Source organism: Cucurbita pepo, chromosome 4 (genome assembly GCF_057944985.1).
Source record: "Cucurbita pepo subsp. pepo isolate OVF chromosome 4, ASM5794498v1, whole genome shotgun sequence".
In the NCBI taxonomy this organism is placed as follows: Eukaryota; Viridiplantae; Streptophyta; class Magnoliopsida; order Cucurbitales; family Cucurbitaceae; genus Cucurbita; species Cucurbita pepo.
The window spans coordinates 2,092,595-2,113,730 of NC_141801.1; the positions used below are offsets into that span (position 1 = coordinate 2,092,595).

At 35.2% G+C, this 21,136-nt stretch overlaps 3 protein-coding genes across 3 annotated transcripts; all 3 read right to left on the bottom strand.

Annotated features, from left to right (window-relative positions):
* Positions 1 to 1,585: 1,585 nt before the first annotated feature.
* Positions 1,586 to 3,592, bottom strand: LOC111792844 (LOB domain-containing protein 25-like). The gene is made up of 2 exons (XM_023674443.2): positions 3,469 to 3,592; positions 1,586 to 2,412 (listed from the first exon to the last, which is right to left on the bottom strand). Exons 1-2 carry the CDS (start codon positions 3,516 to 3,518, stop codon positions 1,899 to 1,901), a joined length of 564 nt encoding a protein of 187 aa, XP_023530211.2. The 5' UTR covers positions 3,519 to 3,592; the 3' UTR covers positions 1,586 to 1,898.
* Positions 3,593 to 8,758: 5,166 nt separating this feature from the next.
* On the bottom strand, positions 8,759 to 13,070 carry LOC111792313 (Transducin/WD40 repeat-like superfamily protein). The gene is made up of 16 exons (XM_023673690.2): positions 12,882 to 13,070; positions 12,680 to 12,795; positions 12,468 to 12,576; positions 12,306 to 12,370; positions 12,052 to 12,090; positions 11,833 to 11,929; positions 11,616 to 11,712; positions 11,464 to 11,527; positions 11,316 to 11,392; positions 11,136 to 11,208; positions 10,957 to 11,036; positions 10,447 to 10,531; positions 10,273 to 10,341; positions 10,136 to 10,203; positions 10,005 to 10,053; positions 8,759 to 9,427 (listed from the first exon to the last, which is right to left on the bottom strand). The coding sequence occupies exons 1-16, from the start codon at positions 12,946 to 12,948 to the stop codon at positions 9,092 to 9,094; spliced, it is 1,491 nt and encodes a 496-aa protein (XP_023529458.2). The 5' UTR covers positions 12,949 to 13,070; the 3' UTR covers positions 8,759 to 9,091.
* Positions 13,071 to 14,044: 974 nt separating this feature from the next.
* Positions 14,045 to 19,430, bottom strand: APC10 (anaphase promoting complex 10). The gene is made up of 6 exons (XM_023674969.2): positions 19,112 to 19,430; positions 18,961 to 19,021; positions 18,782 to 18,874; positions 18,632 to 18,702; positions 14,641 to 14,745; positions 14,045 to 14,547 (listed from the first exon to the last, which is right to left on the bottom strand). The coding sequence occupies exons 1-6, from the start codon at positions 19,288 to 19,290 to the stop codon at positions 14,478 to 14,480; spliced, it is 579 nt and encodes a 192-aa protein (XP_023530737.1). The 5' UTR covers positions 19,291 to 19,430; the 3' UTR covers positions 14,045 to 14,477.
* Positions 19,431 to 21,136: the final 1,706 nt, after the last annotated feature.

Here is a 21,136-nt window from a genome sequence, read left to right on the forward strand (position 1 = left end):
CCAATCTTATTGGCGCGTGGGGGTTGGGAAAGGGCACGTCTTGGTGTCGCAGACGTAAGACATTAGGTACAGTAGGGATAGTTATAGGGTCGGTGGTCCTTTTCTAGGACGGTTTGGCGTGGCCCTCACGTGCCTTTTTTTTTTTTTTTTTTTTTTTTTAATTTTAAATTTTAATTAAGAGTTTAGGGTTTTTGGTGTTAAATCTCGTGTTTCTTACACGGTGTGGACTTTCACGTTATAACGAACTTCTTGAAATAAGTTCCGCTGGTATTATAAATAGCACGAGTTGTAAACTAGCTAGGAGGAAAGCAGAGATATCAAGGTTTGTAAGTCCCGTCAGAATTGACGTGGAGAATTTTGATGTCGGGTTCGGGTTGTGGTAAAGGCAAGTCAAAGATGTACCGAAACAGTTGGTCTTTCATGGGTCTTTGAAGGGAAAATTGAGTGATGGGGCAGTTAAGCGGTGACGGTAATCCAGTTGACGTTCTAAAAAGTTGGACATGAGTGATGAAGAATGAGTCGAATTGGATTTGAAAGCTATAAGTGCAATCATACTAAATTGAGTTGTCTCTCAACGTACCACTACCCTGTGCACCTCTTTTTATGAGAGTTCAAAATCCCGAGCTTTTTGTCGTGTAACACTTTTTTGAGACGAATTTCAAACGTTACATACATTACATCCACATATAGTTAAGAAACTCGTAATTAGGCTTATATGAGATCAAAATACTTTTTGCTCCGGACAACTGGAACAAATCATAATTTTACAGTTTCTAAAAAAAATATATATATATAGCAAGTTGGTAATATAAAATATTTAAAATTTCATTCCCCAAAAGGGAAAAAGGTAATCAAATTAATAATAATATAATATAAATAAATAAATAAATATTATATATATATATATGTTGTCCACGTAATAGGACAAAAAACCAAAGTTTTATAGATCAATGATTTAATTTATATTTTATTCCATTTTAAAACTTTATTTAATGAATTTTAAAAGTATAATTCATAATTTCGTGTCCGAGTTAAAATAATTGGAATTTTTAGCTTCTTCCGTCCAAAATATACATTTCACCCACTTCTAAGTATAGTTTAATTAGTTAAGACATATATTATCAACCAAAAGGTCAAAAGTGTAAATCTCGACACCACACCTACCTCTAAGCATAGTTCAATGAGTTAAAATAGATATTCTCGATCAAAAGGTTAGAAGCTCAAATCCCGACAACACACCCACCTCTAAGGATAGTTCAATTAGTCAAGACAAATTTCTTGACCAAAATGTTAGAAGCTCAAATCTCGACGCTGCACCTACTTTTGAGCATAGTTCAATTAGTTAAGGCATATATTCTCGACCAAAAGATCAGAAGTTCAAATCTCGACACTACACCCACCTCTAAGCATAACTCAATTAGTAAGACATTTTTTTCGACCAATATGTCACAAATTCAAATCTCGACACCAAACCCACCTCTTGTTCGACAAAAAAAAAAAAAAAAAAAAAAAACGAGCAAATTCCACCTCACCCGAGTATAACTCGGCGGTAATATATACTAAAAATTAAAAAGAATTATAAATATTATACACAAAAGATGACAAGATAAACCACTAATAATAGAAATACGTTACATTAAACCCTACAAGGACATGGGCAAACCTTAAAATATACAACACATATTTATATATATATCAAGATAATTGCAAATTACACCTTCCACTTTTGTATATTTTCAAAATCATCCCTAAATTTTTAAAATTATTTGCAAATTATGAATGTTTGAGACCATTTTTGCAAATTACACGAAGTGAAAGGGTGTGATTTGCAATTATCTTTTATATTTATTAAGCAAAATGCATAAAATTTCATACTCATATCAACATAAATGGAAACTTTACTTGTGTTCTTCTCCTTTGTCATGGTCATCTCCACAAGGGCCACAAAAGTAGAGGCCAGAATAGTAATGGCCATAGCTAGAGGTCGACGAGCTTCCGACGTGACTTGTCGATGACGATCTCCGAGCATACTGCGACGACGATGACGGGGCGGGGAGTTCACTGCAGGCGTAGCGAATGAGGTTAGCGTTGGTAGCGTCGAGTTCTCTTTGAAGCTTGATGACTTGTCTTTGGAGGATCGAGATGGCGCCGACGCAGCCGTAGACGGGGTCTTTCATCCTCGCCTCGGCCTCGTAAGCGAGCGAGTTCACGGCGTCCTCCCGTTGGTGTGGCTGGACTTCGTTTAGTAATTTGCTGACATTGCTAGCTCCGAAGATCTTGTGGACGTTGGCGAACTTTTGTGGCTCCTCCGACGGGAAATAGGGCGCGAAAACGCAGCCCGGAAGACATTTTCGACGTAGGAACTTGCAGGCTGCACAAGGAGAATTGGAGTAGGTGGAAGAAGACATCTTCCTACAAAGAAAAGAAATTATATATCAAATTAGGTATTGAAAGGAGAAAAAATTGAAGCTTTATGGCCTCTACATATATACCCTTTTACGTGGGTGTATATATAGGTTATTCGGCTCGAGATTTTATCTGGGTTTATTTAAAATAAGGTTCGGAATGCTAAATACATAACAAAATGCAAACTTTATGTCTCTCGGTATATCAGCTCGAGAAGATCATAAGCATATAAGCGAAAGATAACATATCTTTACTAGTGCGAGGTTTTTTGAGAGAAACTAAAAGCAAAGATCGTAAGGAGTGTTTATGCTCAAAACAGATAATATCCTACACAGAGAGTGTAGAGACCACTGTTCCTTACCATTAATTTGCATTAACGTGGGATTAACGCAAACTCGAAACCAAGAATCAACGAACTCTTGTATCGAATATAAGCTCGGTTTCTCGAGCTACCGAACATATCTATCTACCTCTCGATTAGAATGTTTTGTTGATGGTATATGATGAAACAAATTAGGGATAGGGTTTTCTATGAAATTTGGTAGAAGGTCACTTGCCCTTCCTAATGGCATCAAAGCAAAGGCATAGATAGCCCTCAATGCATGTTTCTTGTCCCTTAGGTGAATCAAAATGGCCCTAGTTTCTCTCTCCTCACCTTACCTCTTTGTCTCTCTCTCTCTCTATTTTATCTCTCTTGATTTTCTCTCTCCTACACCACCTTCATAACCCTTCTCTCTCTACAATATTGAGATCAAATCAAGGGCTAATCAAAACTATTTCAATTCTCTTAATCAAATCAACAAAGAAATTCCAAAAAAATAAGAACACCCATTGAGTAAATTGATGAGATCTAGAGAGAGAAAGAGATTATGATGAGAAAAAAACTTGAATTTCTAGAGAGAGAAAGAGATTATGATGAGAAAAAACTTGAATTTCTAGAGAGAGAAAGAGATTATTATGAGAAAAAACTTGAATTTCTAGAGAGAGAAATAGATTATTATGAGAAAAAACTTGAATTTCTAGAGAGAGAAATAGAACAAAACTTAAAAAAGGGTTATTTACCCATAATTATTTTCCATTTCCTTCCTTTGTTTCAGCTGTTGTTTCAACATCTCTTGTATGAAAACCTTAAGCAAAATGAAGTTGCTTCCATGGAGAGAGAGAGAGAGAGAGAGAGAGAGAGAGAGAGAGAAGAGAGAGAGAGAGAGAAAGGAGCAAACTTTATTAACAAGTGAGGAGAGAGAGAGAGAGAGAGTGAGTGAGTGAGAGGGAGGGTGAGAGAGAGAGAGTGAGTGAGTGAGAGGGAGGGTGAGAGAGAGAGAGAGAGACAGAGAGACAGAGAGAGAGAGAGAGAGACAGAGAGAGAGAGAGAGACAGAGAGAGAGAGAGAGAGAGAAAGGAGCAAACTTTATTAACAAGTGAGGAGAGAGAAAGAAAACCCTAATGGGTGATATAAAGGAGAGAGAAAACCTACAATAAACAGTGATCATTTCAAAAGGGTAATAAATAATTAATAGACATAAAGAAGAAAAAGACAGTGTTTTTAATAATGTCAATCTCTATTGAAGAACATGACACAAGAACAAGCAATTTTCTGTCTTTTTGGCAAAAATATTGTTCTAAAAAACATCATTCTCCAACATGTTATGCTTACTACCTTTGCTACCCTAATGAATACACAAGAGTTGCTCCAACCCCGAGCGTACATATTTTTAGTTCGGAAATTCAAATTTTTTATTTTTTGATTGACGATAATGATGTCTTAATCAGTTGAACTATGTTTAAATTGATAATTAGATATAATTTTTATTATTTTTATTGGATTTAATTACAAATTTAGTCTCGAAATTTTAAACAAAAAGTCTATTTAGCTCGTCTAGAAAATTTTCAATTTAAAAAAGACGGGTTAGTAGATACGATCATATGATCTTTAAGTCGGTAAAAAAAAAAGTTGGACAAGTAAAAAGTTTTAATTTACAAATTTAACCTATTGAGTAAAAAGTTAAACTTAGAAATTTAACCTAGTTGTCGGTTTATTTTTGTCATTTAGCTACCGTGTCGGGTTAAAAGAGTCAATATCTTATTTTATAAATGTTAATAGAAAGACTATGAGGGCAAATTTGGAAATTCAAACCCGTAATTAAAATTTTAAAAATTAAATTTGGTATAAATTTACGACCAATACAAGTTATTTTAGTATTTATATATTTAATTAACTATTCAATGGTTGACCCTATTTTTTTTACCCTATTTATACGATGCTTGTCACACGAGTTCCGGTGCTTAAGTTAGAGATGAACATGACCAAACTGAACGCACATTCAATGAGCTTGGAGCATGCACGATATCACAATCACACTTTTACAGCAGCGGGACAATGAGTGTACAACACTTGTTCTAACCCAGCAAACAAGTTAGTCGTGAGAAATTTAGACTTCGCGGACAGCGATTGTGTGGCATTGATCGCCTCTTGCTTAGAACGAGGGTGAAATTGGCAAAGCGTAACTTCTTCTCCTATTTTATGCTCGGTTTTATTATTTTGTGTTGACGTAAATTTGTCTCGTGTTGGACTTGGATTTATCCTCTTTACGTTTTGAGTATTAATATATTTACACTTTTCTTACTTTCATTTATCCGTATGGTTTTGAAATTTTTTAAAAAAAATTAAGCTTATAAACACTATTTTTATGTATATAATTTATTTAATTATATTAAAATTTTGAAAATAATCAAAATTTAATTTTTTAAAACTAAAAAAACTAATTTTTTAATTTTTAAAATTGTATTTATTTTCACTATTTACAATACATTTGATTTATTTTTTTAAAAAAATTAATTTCTTTACTAAATTCCAAAAACTATTTTATTAGTTTTCAAATTTTAATTTGGTTTTTGAAAAATATAGATAAAAATAATATTTCTAAACTTAATTATAAAAAAAATTCAATAATTATCAAATGAGCAAAAAAAAAAAAAAAAAAAAATCTAATTATTTAAAATTGGCGAATATTAAAAAACCCAACATGATATTGTTATTAATTATTATTATTTAAATAAATTAAAACCAACCATAGTATTTAGATTCCTGCCGAAAGGCAACAAAAAAGAAAGGTGCAATTTAATAGATTTCCATATCATGAGTGGAGAATTTTCAATGATTTGTTTTTTTATTATTATTATTTTTTTTATTTAATTAGCCGACGAAGAGAAGTTCACGATCCGTAGACCATCTACCTCCACACGAGGTTACTCCATCGGGCTACTGCTACAATCTGTAGGAGTCTAGACTGTATCTTAATCCTAGTGTGGCTGACCAGCCTCTCGAACCAACTACTGATCGGTATCGCTTTGGTAAGTTTTGTCTCACCAATTAGCTAATCAGACATGAGTCCCTCGACCTAGATCTACCGCTAGCAGATATTGTCTTCTTTGGGCTTTCCCTTTCGGGCTTCCCTCAAAGCTTTAAAACGCGTTTGCTAGAGGAAGGTTTCCACACCCTTATAAATGTTGTTTTGCTATCCTCCCCAACCAACGTGAGACATCACAATCCACCTCCATTCGGGGCCAGCGTCCTCGTTGGCACTCTTTCTTTCCTCCAATCGATGTGGGACCGCCACCAAATCCACCCCACTTCGAGGCCCAGCGTCCTTATTGGCACACCGCTTCGTGTGTACCTTCCTTCGGTGAACAGCGAGAAAGCTGGCACATCGTCCAGTGTCTGGCTCTGATACCATTTGTAACGGCCCAGATCCACCGCTAGCAAATATTGTCCTCTTTGGGCTTTCCCTTTCGGGCTTCCCCTCAAGGCATGAAAACGCGTCTGCTAGGGAAAAGTTTCTACACCCTTATAAATGGTGGTTTGTTCTCGTCCCCAACCAACGTGGGACATCTCCTCCCCATCCCCAATGAATGGGGGTGGATTGTGATGTCCCACATTGGTTACGGAGGAGATCAAACCACCATTTATAAGGGTGTGGAAACCTTCCTATAGCAAATGCGTTTTAAAGCTTTGAGGGAAAGCCGGAAAGAGAAAGCTCAAATAGGACAATATCTACTAATGGTGGATCTAAGCCGTTACATTATTATTTTAGTTAGGGCATGGGAGAGAATTTTTCAATTTCATCATGTGCATGCATGATTGTACAATTTTAAAGCTTATCAAGCCACCATGTGCTTGCATGATTGTACATGAACCTCTTTCTCTATTAAAAGTAATTCCGTCGTTGCATGCATAATATGTCTAATATGCACGAAAATGTTCATTTAAAATATTTCGTAAACATTGTCGTGGATTTAAATGTTCGTAAAATCTATTTCAAATAAAAGTAACCATAAAGAAATAGCGGAAACAAAATAACAAAAACTCAAAATAGCGGAAACGCTCTGATCTAACCTAAAGGTTATCATTTAATCATAAATGCAATTGTCCTAGCTTTGATCCTATGGCCTCACTACGATGTCGAAATCCGTACAATATGCATTTTTTTTTTCGGTGGTTCAATTATAAGAACTCTATGGTTAAGTGCGCTTTACTTGGAGCTAAGATGTATGTGAGTGAAGATAAGGACTCGTGTTGGTCTGTGGGGATAGTCTTCACTCTTAAGAACCGAGGAGTAGGTAACGTGACCATATTGCAATGGATTGTAACGACCCAGATCCACCGCTAGCAGATATTGTCCTCTTTGGGCTTCCCCTCAAGGCTTTAAACGCGTCGGGAAGGTTTCCAAGCCCTTATAAATGGTGGTTTGTTCTCCTCCCCAACTAATGTGGGACATCACAATCCACCCCCCTTCGGAGCCCAACGTCCTCGCTGACACTCTTTCCTTCCTCCAATCGATGTGGGATCACCCCCAAATCCACCTCCCTTTGGGGCCCAGCGTCCTTACTGGCACACCGCCTCATGTCTACCCCCCTTCGGGGAACAGCGAAAAGGCTGGCACATCGTCCGGTGTCTGACTCTGATACCATTTGTAACGACCCAGATCCACCGCTAACAGATATTGTCATCTTTGGGCTTTCTCTTTCGGGCTTCCCCTCAAGGCTTTAAAACGGTCTTCTATGGGAAGGTTTCCAAACCCTTATAAATGGTGTTTTGTTCTCGTCCCCAACCAATGTGGGACATCACATGGATGCAGGGGAATATTGGAGCACACAGATGCCAGATTCTAGACATGGGTCATTACACTTCGAGATCTTGATCTAAGCTTATAAGTAGGATTTCAAAGAGATGTTGTTGGGATTAAAATTGAATTAATTAAAAATAACATAACATGTCATTCAAAACAATTTTTCAAACCTCCTTTTAGAAATATTCTTGATGATTAAATTACAACTTTTGTTTTTCTAATTAATAAAAAAATAATGGTAAATTCTAGAATTACTTTAGCTTTTTACTTTTTTCAAAGCTATTTATTTTTAACTTTTGTCACCAAGAAAGTAGTAAAATAAATAAATGCTTTTGTGGGCATTGTAAATATAATAATTATGTTAATATTATATAATAAGTCATAATGTATTTTAAATAAATTAAAGAGAATAGATATAAAGTATTTTCTTTCTTTTTTTTTTTTTTTTTTTTTTTTGGTACTTTGGAATATTAAAGTAAAATAATAATAATAATTTTGTGTAAGATTCCCCAATCATTAGATGTGCAATAATTGGATGGTTTTTTTTTTTTTTTTTTTTTTTTTTTTTTTTTTTTGCATTATTCAACCTATTAATTAACACTTTCAATGCATATGAATATATATATATATATATATATATATATATATATATATAATTAAAACAACATAATATTGATATATTTCTTTTTAGTACTTTAACTTTCATCTTATTGCACACATGGTCCATAATTGTAGTATATTTTGGAGTGATATTACGATCAATAAATATAAGAAAGAATACGATTTGTCTATTTCAGATTTGGCATGAGTCGTTGGTAATATTAATAATTTAATTTGTTTAGCTATACGATTTAGCATCATTATTCAAAGGTTTAATTTAAAATAACGACCAATTTTGACTTTACAGGTATCTTATATCATTAGGAAGAGAAATCCATCTCGCTAATTTGAAAATTTACGATATTTATTCAGACCAAACTTTTAGTCTTTCGGGTTGAGGTTGTGTAGGCCTTAATCGACCACTACCAAATAAAGAGGATCGTCAAACAAATCCACAAAGAAGAAGCTAAAAGAATTCTTTCAACACATATGACGCAAAAGTCTCACGTACGATTCCTAAGAGTGGCTACCTACTAGAGCTTCGACCAACTACCATCTATAATAATTAGAGATGTGTAGCTCGAGCTCAAAAGGGAATTGCCCCAAATAGAGACTTAAACTTATACTTATGATCAAAATGTTATATATACCAAAATGAGTTAAAATACCATAAAATACACATCTTACAAAATTGCATCCCCTTAACTGTACATCTCAAATCCAAGCCTACAAATCCATACCCCATTACAGTAAGCCTACAAAATACCACATAATCTCATACCATCCGAAACTAAGGTATAAACTTAACCCAAAAAACTCAGCTTCCAACTGCAAACTTGGGGAGGTTCTTGTTCAAAAGGCTTCTATTTGAATGCACCACCAAAATTGAGGTAAAGTCTAGAAAAAGAGTGGATGAACAATATGTACTCTCTAGAAATGATGAAGAATCGATTGAGGCTTTATGAAGCAACTAGAAAGTAATCTCGGATTGTTTTTCTTTTCATGGAGGAAGGAGGAATAAGAACAGAAGATGGGCTTTTTGCAGTGGCTTCAGGAGATTTCTCAAAGCTTTCAATTAAAGCAGCGTCTGATAAGAATCTTTTTACCTTGGATTCAGGAGTGCCTAAATTGGGCTCCATGATATTGCCATTGGCTCTGTCAAAGTATGGAGAATCCGAACTATCAGAATCTTTGGCCTGTTCTAAAGTCGGCATTGCCATAATTCTCTTTCGGTTGCATGAAGTTGCCCTTTTGCTTGAGCTGCAGCTGCTGTTTTGGGAATTCCATATCCGAACCTATCAGATAATTTGCCAAATAAACATCATCAAAAGGCAATCTTGTAGAATTTATAAGGTTTAAAAGGGTTTTTCTTAACGTGCGAACGTTTTACCTCCAAATTAAAATTATGTCTAAACTAGTTGGGCCATGCTCATATTAACATTTTAATCTAATAATTGAACTTCATAGTTACACTTCAAACTTTGCGTAAACAATTTTTGTCTCCTTAGAACTTAGGGACACACTTATACAACCTATAGAACAAATCATGTTCGAGTAAAGTCGTTTACCTAAAGAATTTTTGTAAATTATTTGTTAGAAACTCGGACACATAAAGGCATTTAAATACTATGTTTTGAATTCAATAGACTAATGTTGACGTCTAACGACTAATGAAAGATCATGGCAAAAACTACTGAACTTATAGAGTTGGATTAAAATAAATTAATTTGAAAGTGAAAGAATTATGAAAATGTAGAGATAGTATAGTAATTGAATTAATTTACGAATTATGAAAATCTTAGCAACCGAAGGAATTGTGTTTAGAGAATAAGAAATTGAATTGTATATCCAGTTTGTAATTCGCTAGCATACCGTGAAATCATCCGAAGATGTCACAAACTTCCCGACTTCAAACGAAGACCTGAAAGAGGTTAAAATTATCAGAATGATTTAATAATCATGGAGGGACAGAGAGCAAGTGGCAAAAGGTTTGGAGAAGATACCAATCCACCGCCGAAACTTCTCCATTATGTTTCGTTAATGTGATGGGATCTTCATGAGGCTTATCCACCTGATTTGACACAGCTTTATAAATTCGTGTGACAATTTAACAATAGCTTGTTATTAAAAAGAATCTGACCTGCCAGATATGGGCATTTCCATCGGTAGAACCACTGAGAAGGTAAGAAGCATCGGGACTGATCACAGACTGCATAAGCAAGCATTCAAACATTCATAAGGAATAATATATTCAAGGAATTTTTTGTTAAGAACAAGTAACTTCATGGCTTTCTGGGACAACGACAACACTCACCTTTACAAAGAATGAATCTATTTGGCATCCAGAAAACGATTTCATAGGACCCTTCTCCAGCTGAAGTACATTGTACAAATATATTCTGTTATAGGGACAGAAAAAAATTATGTCATTTTCTTATTTGCACACATGATACAAGCCAAGTTTGCACAAAAGTAGCTATTTGCAGGCACGAAATCCCAAAAAATTCGGTGTTTAGTGAGAATGTTTGCTAAAACCACGGCACCTAAATGGTAGTGAAATTCTCTATTTATAATAATTTATAGAATCAAATAAATTACAAAGAAAATAGTAAGCAATAAATTGATACAAGATATTTGTCTGTAATAAAAGGACAAATATGATACATATGATAAACCGTAATAGAATGTTAAAAATCATACAAAATATTTGTCTATAATAAACGTCAAATATAATATATATGCTAAATCTAATTCAGGACTAAATATCCTTTTATCATTTAAGAACGATGAAACTAAGAAAGAATAGCTCGTGATTAATAATTACCTATTGTCCATGCAAGATGCTGAAAGAAGTGACCCATTTGCGTCTTGGGATAAGCTAGATATACCATGTAATCTCGTATCCTATAAATCATGGTAAATTATGTATAATTAGACTCGAGATGTTAATGGTACTACAAAAATCTAAATAAGATGCCGATTTATCTTTGAATTGAGCATTACCTTGTCACTGGATTTGGGTTGGCTCCAAGTGATTGCATTTTTCAAATTTCTTGTATCCCAGAACTTCACTACACTATAGACAAAAGAAAAGAACGAACATCAGCAACATTATATAGCTATGAGCAATGAATTCTACTTCTAACTCTATATAAGATTATTGATTGTAAATCCTACACGCACCTATCCACTGCACCAGCTGTGGCTACAGAGAGTTCGTCCTTTAGATAAAGAACTGAAGTTATACTCTTCGAAGCAGACTGGAAGAATTGAAAGAGTAAGTAAGGTTTTATGCCAATCAAATGATGAAGAGAAAATGCCAATAGCAAACCTTTTGACCCCTGATGCGCTTTGCATGAGGTGAAAGATGGGCTCCTTTCACTACAGCACTTGCCCTGTTTCAGGGTAATTTGGTAAGTTGTTAGAACACTAAACTTTGGAACTCTAACAGTTAAAACATCAAAGACTACCAATTCTACTTACCGCAAGCACAGCTCCTTATTGCCAACTTTGGAACATGAAGGGATTCTCAAGTCCCAAAGAGCAAACGACCCATCTCTAGAACCAGATACAATTATATCTATATGGGTCAAAGAAAATCAACCATTAGAGGAAAGTAGCTCTCTTTTGCAGTCACTCAGATATGGCTTTTTGGATGTTTAGACAAAGATTCTTGTGTTGAAAAACATGAAATGTGTACCATGATTAGTTGGGTGAGATGATATAGATTTCACACTTCCTTTGTGCCCTCTCAATATTCCTATGCATTTCATTTCCTGAACATCCCATAGCTTCATCTGCAGAAGTTCAACAGAAATGTACAACTCACTCCCAGATGAAAACGTGTGACAGAGTTCAAAATATCGACGATGTTCATTAGATGAATTAACTGATTCAAGAGCTAAATGATGATACTTACAGATTGATCACCCGAAGCTGTGATCATTTGAGTATCGTCCTGCACAACATTAGCATTCATGATTAGGATGCAGTTATCATTATAAGATCTGTATACAAATCAGCAGAGTAAATAAAAGCCAATGATTCCAACTATTCTGCCTAGTGAATTACTGCTTTCTGTTGAGAAATTGAACTGTATTGGTGGAAATAAGAACATGCTAAAGCCCAAATACTGAATTAGTAAGTTCAGGGAGGGTTGGATTTGTGAACTACCTTAAGCCAACAAACATCAAACACGGCATTGCGATGAGCTTCCCATTCACAGATCCTAGAGTTCTCTGTAAAATGAAAAAAGAAAAAAAAAATTCCATTCGTCAACTAAATCAACCAAATTCCAAATCAACAGGGTTGATACGAGGGAAAAGAGACCAGAACCTGAATTTTCCTGATGAGATGAAAACAACGAAAATTTGCTGCGAGTATTGAACAGGCTTACAATCCCATCCTCATCCGAAAGTGCAAATATGGGAGAATTTTTCAACGTCTACAAAACCACATGTTCACAACATCCTTTATTCATTCTCAGATCCAAACAGTGAAAAAGAAGCAAATACAAAACAACAACAATAGGTCAGTCGAATCAAGACCTTGCAGAACGAAACGGCCAACGGCGGCGTCTGGTCCCCGTTGTGTTCAATGGCAAGAGCTCCGACTTCCTTAAAGCTAAGCGCAAAATCAGCGGCAAATCGCGGCCGCTTTCGAACTGAAAATGAAATAGCGGAGTGTTATACACTGATTATAACAAGAAAACACAAAAACAGCGATTTGCGGGGGTAGAGAGAGGGAAACCTCTGAATCCATTGAGCTCTCTGGAACTGAGATCTTGGAAGAATGATGACGATCTTGAAGATTCCATTGGAGTAGCTTGAATCGGTGTCCGGAGAAAGAAAACGAAGATGAAAAAATGTTGGAAGAGGGATTACTGGCTTGAATCTGAAGAGATTTACGCTCCCCATTTGGCGCCATTGGCTGTGTTCAAATGGCGGGAACTTGAATTTGACCTTTTGTTCGTTCTTGGCGGAGGCGCCATTTTTATTTTCTTCCAAATTTATTATATTAAATTTTTATTTTTATTTTTATTTTTTTCCTTTAAATTTCTACCTCTTATTTTAATTTTATCAAATTTGTCTAAATATTGCAGTTATAATTTTAAACTTTTTAAATTTATATAATATTTTTAACCTTCTTATAAAATTTCATTTGTTAAAAATAATATTACTCCATATATTACAATATAAATCAATTAATTTATGTATTTATCAAATTATTTAAATTATTAAATTTATAGGAATCATTCGCGTTAAAATTAGTGAATGAATTAGATAGAATGTTATATATTCGCCTATTTAGGTTATAAGATTGTCTTATATGTAACTACTTGAAATCATCGAGATATTAAACCCCTAACCGCTAAGGAGCTAATCATCTCGGTGTTATTATCATGTATATTTCTCTTTATGTATTCTCTCTTTGAGTGTATGAGTTGCATGATTCTATAACCGGTAGTATCAAGGCTAGAAAAAATTCACCACGTGATGATAAAAAGAAAACAAATCCAAACCCTAATAATAATCAAGAGTACCAACGATCATATCATGGCTTTGTTGATGAAATTATCAACCCTCATATCGAACTAGATGGGGTCTACATTTTGTTTCCGTTGGTTTTTACTTTTGAAAAGCATAATATAGCTCGTGTCCGTACAAAATTTAATTCAGTATACTACCTGAATAGGTGCATCACTTGAATCTCGTAACTCAAATTGTCTCCTTGATACAGTTAAACTCTAAACGTACAATTAGATCATATTAGAGTGTACATAGTTTCCAAATTAAATCTACCTTAACTAGTCTGGACATATACTCTCAACGTTAGATCGTACAAAAATTAGAACATTCTTAGTTGCCAAGTTAAATAGAGTTCTAAAGCTCATGAACTACTCATATACAAAATTGAAAATTTAGAATTCTAACATATTAGACATCAAATGAAAAGTTCCACCAACCAAATAAACAATTCTTGAAACTTCACGAACTTTCTAGACACCGACACAGAAAATTCAAAAACTAAACCGGTAATTTAACTAGAAAAAACCATCCCTATCAGCCTAGACTAAGCTACACTTTGTGTTTCCTTTGCAATACAATATTACACGACAGTAAAAAAAAAAATATCGAATCTCCTAAAGTTTTCGAGGTACAGTCCTACTTTCAACTACCTAAACACGACACGACATGACTTCCTGGTTAAAAAATTATCGATGTGATTCGGGTTGATTAATGGGTAAGGTCACAAGAATTCTATATAACTTGAGACAAAATATACATACAAATTGGTTTTTGCTGTTGGAACAAGCATCAGTCACGTCTCGTCAGCTTTTTTTGGTCATCTTATAGTAGAATAAGTGATGAACTCTCTTGAAGTAAATTGAAATGGTTGATGAGGAATTGGGTTCCTGCATTAGATGGAATATGGAAAGTAGTTAAAATTGATGGCGTCGATGATAAGCGATCCTGCAATTGTCGAGAATAAAAGCATAACTACTCACGGTCGAGGCCCGTAAACTTTGATCTGCCGGACATGAGTATCCCTGCCATTGAGGTGATTTGATAGAACAGCAATTTGCAACATAAAAGTGTTCACAAATGTATCCCTGCAAAGTGTAACCGTTCTAAATGAGTCGAAGGATTTGAGTATCCCTTAGAGACGTGTAAGTTATATAATTCATGAGTATCGGAGGCAGCTTGTGCGAACCTCAACTATTTTCATGGGACTACCTTCTTATCCTACCACTTTTAGTTGTTAAGGTAACACGTAGGATATTAAATTTTAAGTAGGTGTTCGTTGGAACTCGTACTCCCTAAATCCTTCGTTATTTATGTGGTCCTTGATCACTAGGCCAACCCGGACGCATAATAAGAAAGAAGCCTTTTAAGAAGGATGAAAGAAAAAGCAACACTCTTGGAGGAATTCTCATATTTCTACGGGTTCCCTTCCTCTTATAGACGCCACAAGCCGCATTAACCAACCTTCCACTATACTACTTATCCCTATTCACAATGCCACCAAAAGTGTGCCAACTAGATAAAGTATTTATGGGAATTTCCTATTGTAAGGCAATATTGAGAATGCGGGAATTCATCTGATCAAATGGGACAAGATCCTCCTTCCTATTGAAAACGGGCTTGATGATTGCCAAGTGTAACAACTCAAGCCCACCGCTAGCAGATACTGTCCACTTTGGTCCGTTACGTATCGCTGTCAGCCTCATGGTTTTAAAACGTGTATGGTAGGGAGAGGTTTCCACACCCTTATAAGGAATGCTTCGTTTCCCTCTCCAACCGATGTGGGATCTCGCAATCCACCCCCCTTGGAGACCCAACCTCCTCGTTGGCACACTGCCCGGTGTCTGACTTTGATACCACTTGTTAACCCAAGCCCACTGCTAGCAGATATTGTCCGCTTTGATCCGTTATTATCGTCGTCAGCCTCACGGTTTTAAAACGCATATGGTAGGGAGAGATTTCCACACTCTTATAAGGAATGCTTCGTTCCCCTCTCCAACTGATGCGGGATCTCACACCCGGCCGCTCACTTTCCCCATATTTTCACTATTTCTCTTTGCAAGCAAGCTTCGGGTATACGATGCATTTCTTTACCATCAATGAAATTGCTTCTCATGTGTGTGCCTATATATATATATATATATATATATATATATATAAGTTTCCACCCATAGAGTAATAAGGTGTCCGACCTTATCTATAATCTACTGACTACAGTAGAACTACATCAACTTATCCTGTGAACTTCTTCTGAATTCATTAGTCTGATCACCTATTCAAACCGATAACTCATATCCAGATTCATGAACTGGTGGAATAGCAGATTTTTGAGTTCATATCAATGGCAAGATAAAGAGAATTAGATCCTTTTTCTTGATTACCATATCATTAAGATAGTTAGGTTTAGACTTTTCCATATATATCCATCAATCATCACACTTCAGAAGGCAGTATCTAAAAGAAGTTCTGGTTATCAAAAGGTTTAATTAATAACTAAAAAAGACAAATCGAGCTTTCCAATGGGATACTGGTAGCAATAACACAAACTGATCCTAATCAAAGAATGAGCTAATGAAAGTGCACTAATTTACAACGTAAATTAATGGGTAAAATACGCTTTTGATCCTTTGGTTTGAAGACAAGTTTCTATTCGGTCCCTACATTTCAAAAACTGATAGTTTAGTCCTTCACCTTTAACAAAAAGTTCAACATGGTCCCCTGACGAATAGTTGAGTAATGGAAAAATGTTTTGACAATTGATTTTATTTTTTTAGCTTATGTGAAATTGGTCTCTCTTTCTTCTTCTCCTACCCTTCTATTCCCCTCTATGCTGTTTCAGAGCTTCTTCTCCAGTGAAAATGAAAACAATCCCCTCTCTCTCTCTAAAATTTCATATTCTTTATTATCTTTTCTCACTCTAGAAACACCCCCCTTTATTATCTCTCTCCCCCTTCTCTCTCTCTTCAATGTGTCTTTTTTCCTCTCTCACTCGCTAATGTTCAATATCAGTTTGTTATTACCAAAAAAATAATAATAATAAAAATCATCATCTTTTTAACTAAAGATAATTAAGATTTTTTCTCTTGGACATTCCATCATTCCCATCTCATATCAAAGTACTTATCCTTTCTCATAAACCTAGTACATTCAAATCCCAAAACATCAGCCAAATGTCTTTATATCTAATTAGCAACCTCATAACTAGATTTCCCTCCAGCACATGACAATTCCCTCAAAATGTTAGGAAGAACAACCATTGCCGTAACTTGGTTCAGACTCATCAAAAGGAAATTGGATCCAACCATTTTAATCCACTGTCTGACATGGTTGTTGTCCAATAAAACATACTCGTATTCATAGCAACCAGCACAATTTCATCAGTCAACTCAGCAAAAAGTGGCCTGAATAAATACGACTCCCGTGTCCCTTCAGGACATACAACCAAATCCCCTTCTCCAAGCAATTTTTGTATTGCTTATGTGAGATCCCACATCGGTTAGGGAGGAGAACGAAACACCCTTAATAAGGGTGTGGAAACCTCTCCCTAGCATACGTGTTTTAAAAACCTTGAAGGAAGTCCGAAAGGGGAAGCCAAAAGAGGACAATATCTGCTAGCGGTGAGCTTAGGCCTTTATAAATGGTATCAAAGCCAGACACCAGGCGATGTGTTAGCGAGAAGACTGAGCCCCGAAGGGGGGTGAACACGAGATGGTGTGCCAGCAAGCAAGGACACTGGCCTCAAAGGGGGGTGGATTGGGGGTCCCACGTCGATTAGAGAAGGGAACGAGTGCCCGTGAGGACGCTGCCCCCAAGGAGGGTGGATTGTGAGCTCCCACATCGGTTGGGGAAGAGAATGAAACACCTTTAATAAGGGTGTGGAAACCTATCCCCAGCAGACGCGTTTTAAAAACCTTGAGGGGAAGCTCGAAAGGGAAAGCCCAAAGAGGACAATATCGGATAGCGGTGGGTTTGGGCCTTTACAGCTTCACCATTGGCTTCATGGATGACTCTTGATCTCAAGCAGGAAGTATGATATTCATGTGTCCATGTTTAGAGAAGACGTGGATATGAGCAAATGAGAGAAAAAAGAGACCAGTTGTAGAGAGAGACAATCAAGAGGGTCTAGTTTTGATCGTAGTCACTTAGCCATGGCCAACAAAGGAAAATACTTTTTTTGGTGCCTAAAAGGAAAAATCATCAATTGTCACTAAGAAGAATATGAAAGAGGTAAACTGCGAATTCAAAAGAACAATCTCAATAGGGGTGGAAAACTCCCAATTGCATTATCTACTAGGAGAAAGTGCATGCCTAAATGTAAGGGGGTTAGTGTTAGACTGTTCTTGCACAATGGAAGTGTGAGGCATTTAGTCAGGTGGCGGGACGCCCTCTTTTGTAATACTAAGGATAAAAAGAGGGGCCTATCAGAGGGGTAGGCTGGTAGTGAGTAGCTAAAAGTGAAGAGGACAACGCATCTCTGATTGGGAGCTATAACTTGTAATTTTCTTGCCTATGTTTCAGTATTTCTAGCACAAGCTATCAAACTCAACAAATCTTTCGTGATGTAGAATAGCCACAAAAATATAAACGCTCCTTATCGAATCAACCTCGTGAAGTCTGTTCCAACTCTTATTTTAGAAGTATCCCTCCCAATGAACCAAGAATAACGAGGCTCTTGAATTATTATGATAAGAGATTTCAACAAACTACTTTATTAACTCAAGGAAATACTAGTCCTGTCACCAATAATTTAAGGGATAAAACAAAACTCTAGATAAGAACAACGTTGAGGCATATTGAGATTAAACCCAAGATAACCCATATCTGATCCTAACAACTGCATCTATTATTTGGCGCTTCATCTAAAACCCAAGATTGAGTCAAACAAGAACAGTTCACTGAAGCGAAGATATTTTATGAAGAAAACGGACAAAAAAACAACAGAAATGGTAAGTGGTGTTGATGTTCTGCACTTACTTTGGATCACTTCCGGACAATGATAAATAAACCCAACCAGTTGGCTTAACGAGCTCCACGGTTTTTATTTCCTAAATTCAACCAAAGTAATATATTCAAAATGATTAAAACTTGTATGTTTGGAGAGAAATCCTGAAAATTATGAATTACCTTCAAATTATGGAAGCCGTCCCCTGCGCGAATAGATACCTTACTCGGCGTGTAGCTCTCGTCAAGCTTAAAATCTACGTAGAGAACAACCAGCTGCAAAAATCCCCAATTATTCCTCAACATTTCGACCTCAAATAGAATTCTAACAGTTCGAAGTTATAAGAGTCACAATCTCATACCTGCAATTTCACTTTCTTCTGAAATTGAACGTTCACCAAATGAGGTTGAGCGCCATCAGATCTGTAACCAACAGTATTAGCAATATTAAAAAAATAAAAAAAAAAAATCATGCCGCAAACATAAGGAGAAGTGCAGAGAGGGAATTTTAACTGCCAATAAGTTTCAAGGTTATCATCGCGTAAGGCGGAGACGCCATTCCCAGGTTTGCACGAGCTAACACTCCAAGCGGCCTTTTTCCCCATTTCTCTGAGATCGTCTTCAACCACGAGAACTTGATTTCCTCCTGTAAGCTTCACATCGTCTTCTCCTTCCGACGACTCCGTCGCCATAGCCTCGGCCTCCTCGAGCTCCGCTATCTCGATTGATTGCTGAATGACCGGGAGTCCGCCCCTTTCGCTCCCGCTCGGCGAACGGCGCTCCACACCCTCCACTCTCTTTTTAATTTTCCACCTTTTTTTTTCACTTTTTAATTGTTGAATTAAAAATTTTAAAAATAAAAAATAAAAATAATCGTACTCATTTATTTATTTGGTTTCTAAATTTATAACAAATAATTTATTATATCAAATATTTATCAAATGTTTAACAAATTTTCAGTTTTTTATTTATTTATTTATGAATTTATTAGACCCAAAATTAAAATATTATAAAAATTTTATATTTTAATATTTAATTTTTTTTTTTTTTTTTTTTTTTTATAATGGAAATGATTGAGAAGTGTATAATCATTTTGTGAGATTCCACGTGCCTTACCTAACATAACATTTTTCATAAGAATGTGAAAACATCCTCAACACTTTGAGGAGAAGCCTTTGAACGGAAAATCGTCCTAAATAGGATAATATTTACTAGCAGTGGACTTAAACTGCTACAGGTAGTATCAAAGTTAGACATCAGACGGTATGCTAACGAGATTTCGAGATGGGTTGGATACCTTCAAGGGGAAGCATTTGAACGAAAATTCATCTTAAAATAGGATAATATATGCTAGCAGTAGACTTAGACTGTTACATATCAAAGTGAGACATAGACGGTATGCTAACGAGATTTCAAAATAGGTTGGAAAAATCTTTTAGACCAACCTGAAATTTCGGGTCGATAAGTCGGTGACAAACGTATTCTTAATCTTTTAAAAAGTAAGGTATAGTTGAGTTGTAACCCTATTTTCAAGTTGGTCGAGTCTACAAATCCGAAATTTTGTTTTTTATTTTTCATAAATTCACCGTGGCCCAAACAATAAAAATTAAAAATTAAAAAAAAAATAAAAAATATAATTTAACTCAAATTTTATTTTTTTAATTAAAAGAAATCGTTCATTATGCGGTGGCAATTACATTGGCGGTGCAACCAATCCACGTGGACGTGAATAATTGGAAAAAAGACAAATAATTATTTATTTTTATTTCATTGCCTCAAAAATATATAACTCAACCGTATTTATTAATAATATTTTAAAAAAATTGAAAATACTTATTTTCAAAATTTTGACCACTCAAATTATATTATTAATTTAATAATAAAGTAAATACAAATATAAAATTAAAAAAAATAAAAATAATTATTAAAAAAAAACAGAAAATGTGGAAAATAAATAGAGTTGGTACGTCTGTTTCAAACTAAAAGCTGCTTTGACAAATTCAAATTTTTAAATAAATAAATAAATAATTTGACAGCTCATCTCCTGCCTTTTTTTTTTTTTTTTTTTTACAATAATATTTTAAAAAACACCACACTTCCCATTAAAAAAAATTTAAATGCTGTTTTTTATTTAATAAATATTTTTAAAAGACCAAAATAATTTAATTAATCTATCTGATAAGTACCAATATTAATAATATAATAAAGGAAAGTCGATATATAATTGTTTATGAAGGAAGATTTTAGTTAAATAATTTTTAGATAATTAAAAAGAAAATTAATACAATATTGTAAGTTTTTAAATGCTAACGTGAACTCAGCTTAATAATAATTACAATTAAATTATGCTCGTGTTGAAAAAATTGATCTTATAAATTTCAGCTATAATTTGTATGAAAATTACAAATATGTTCGTGATGTCCCATATTGATTGGAGAGGAGAACAAATCATCATTTATAAGCGTGTGGAAACCTTCCCCTATCAGACCCGTTTTAAAGCCTTGAGGGGAAGCCCGAAAGAGAAAGGCTAAAGAGGAC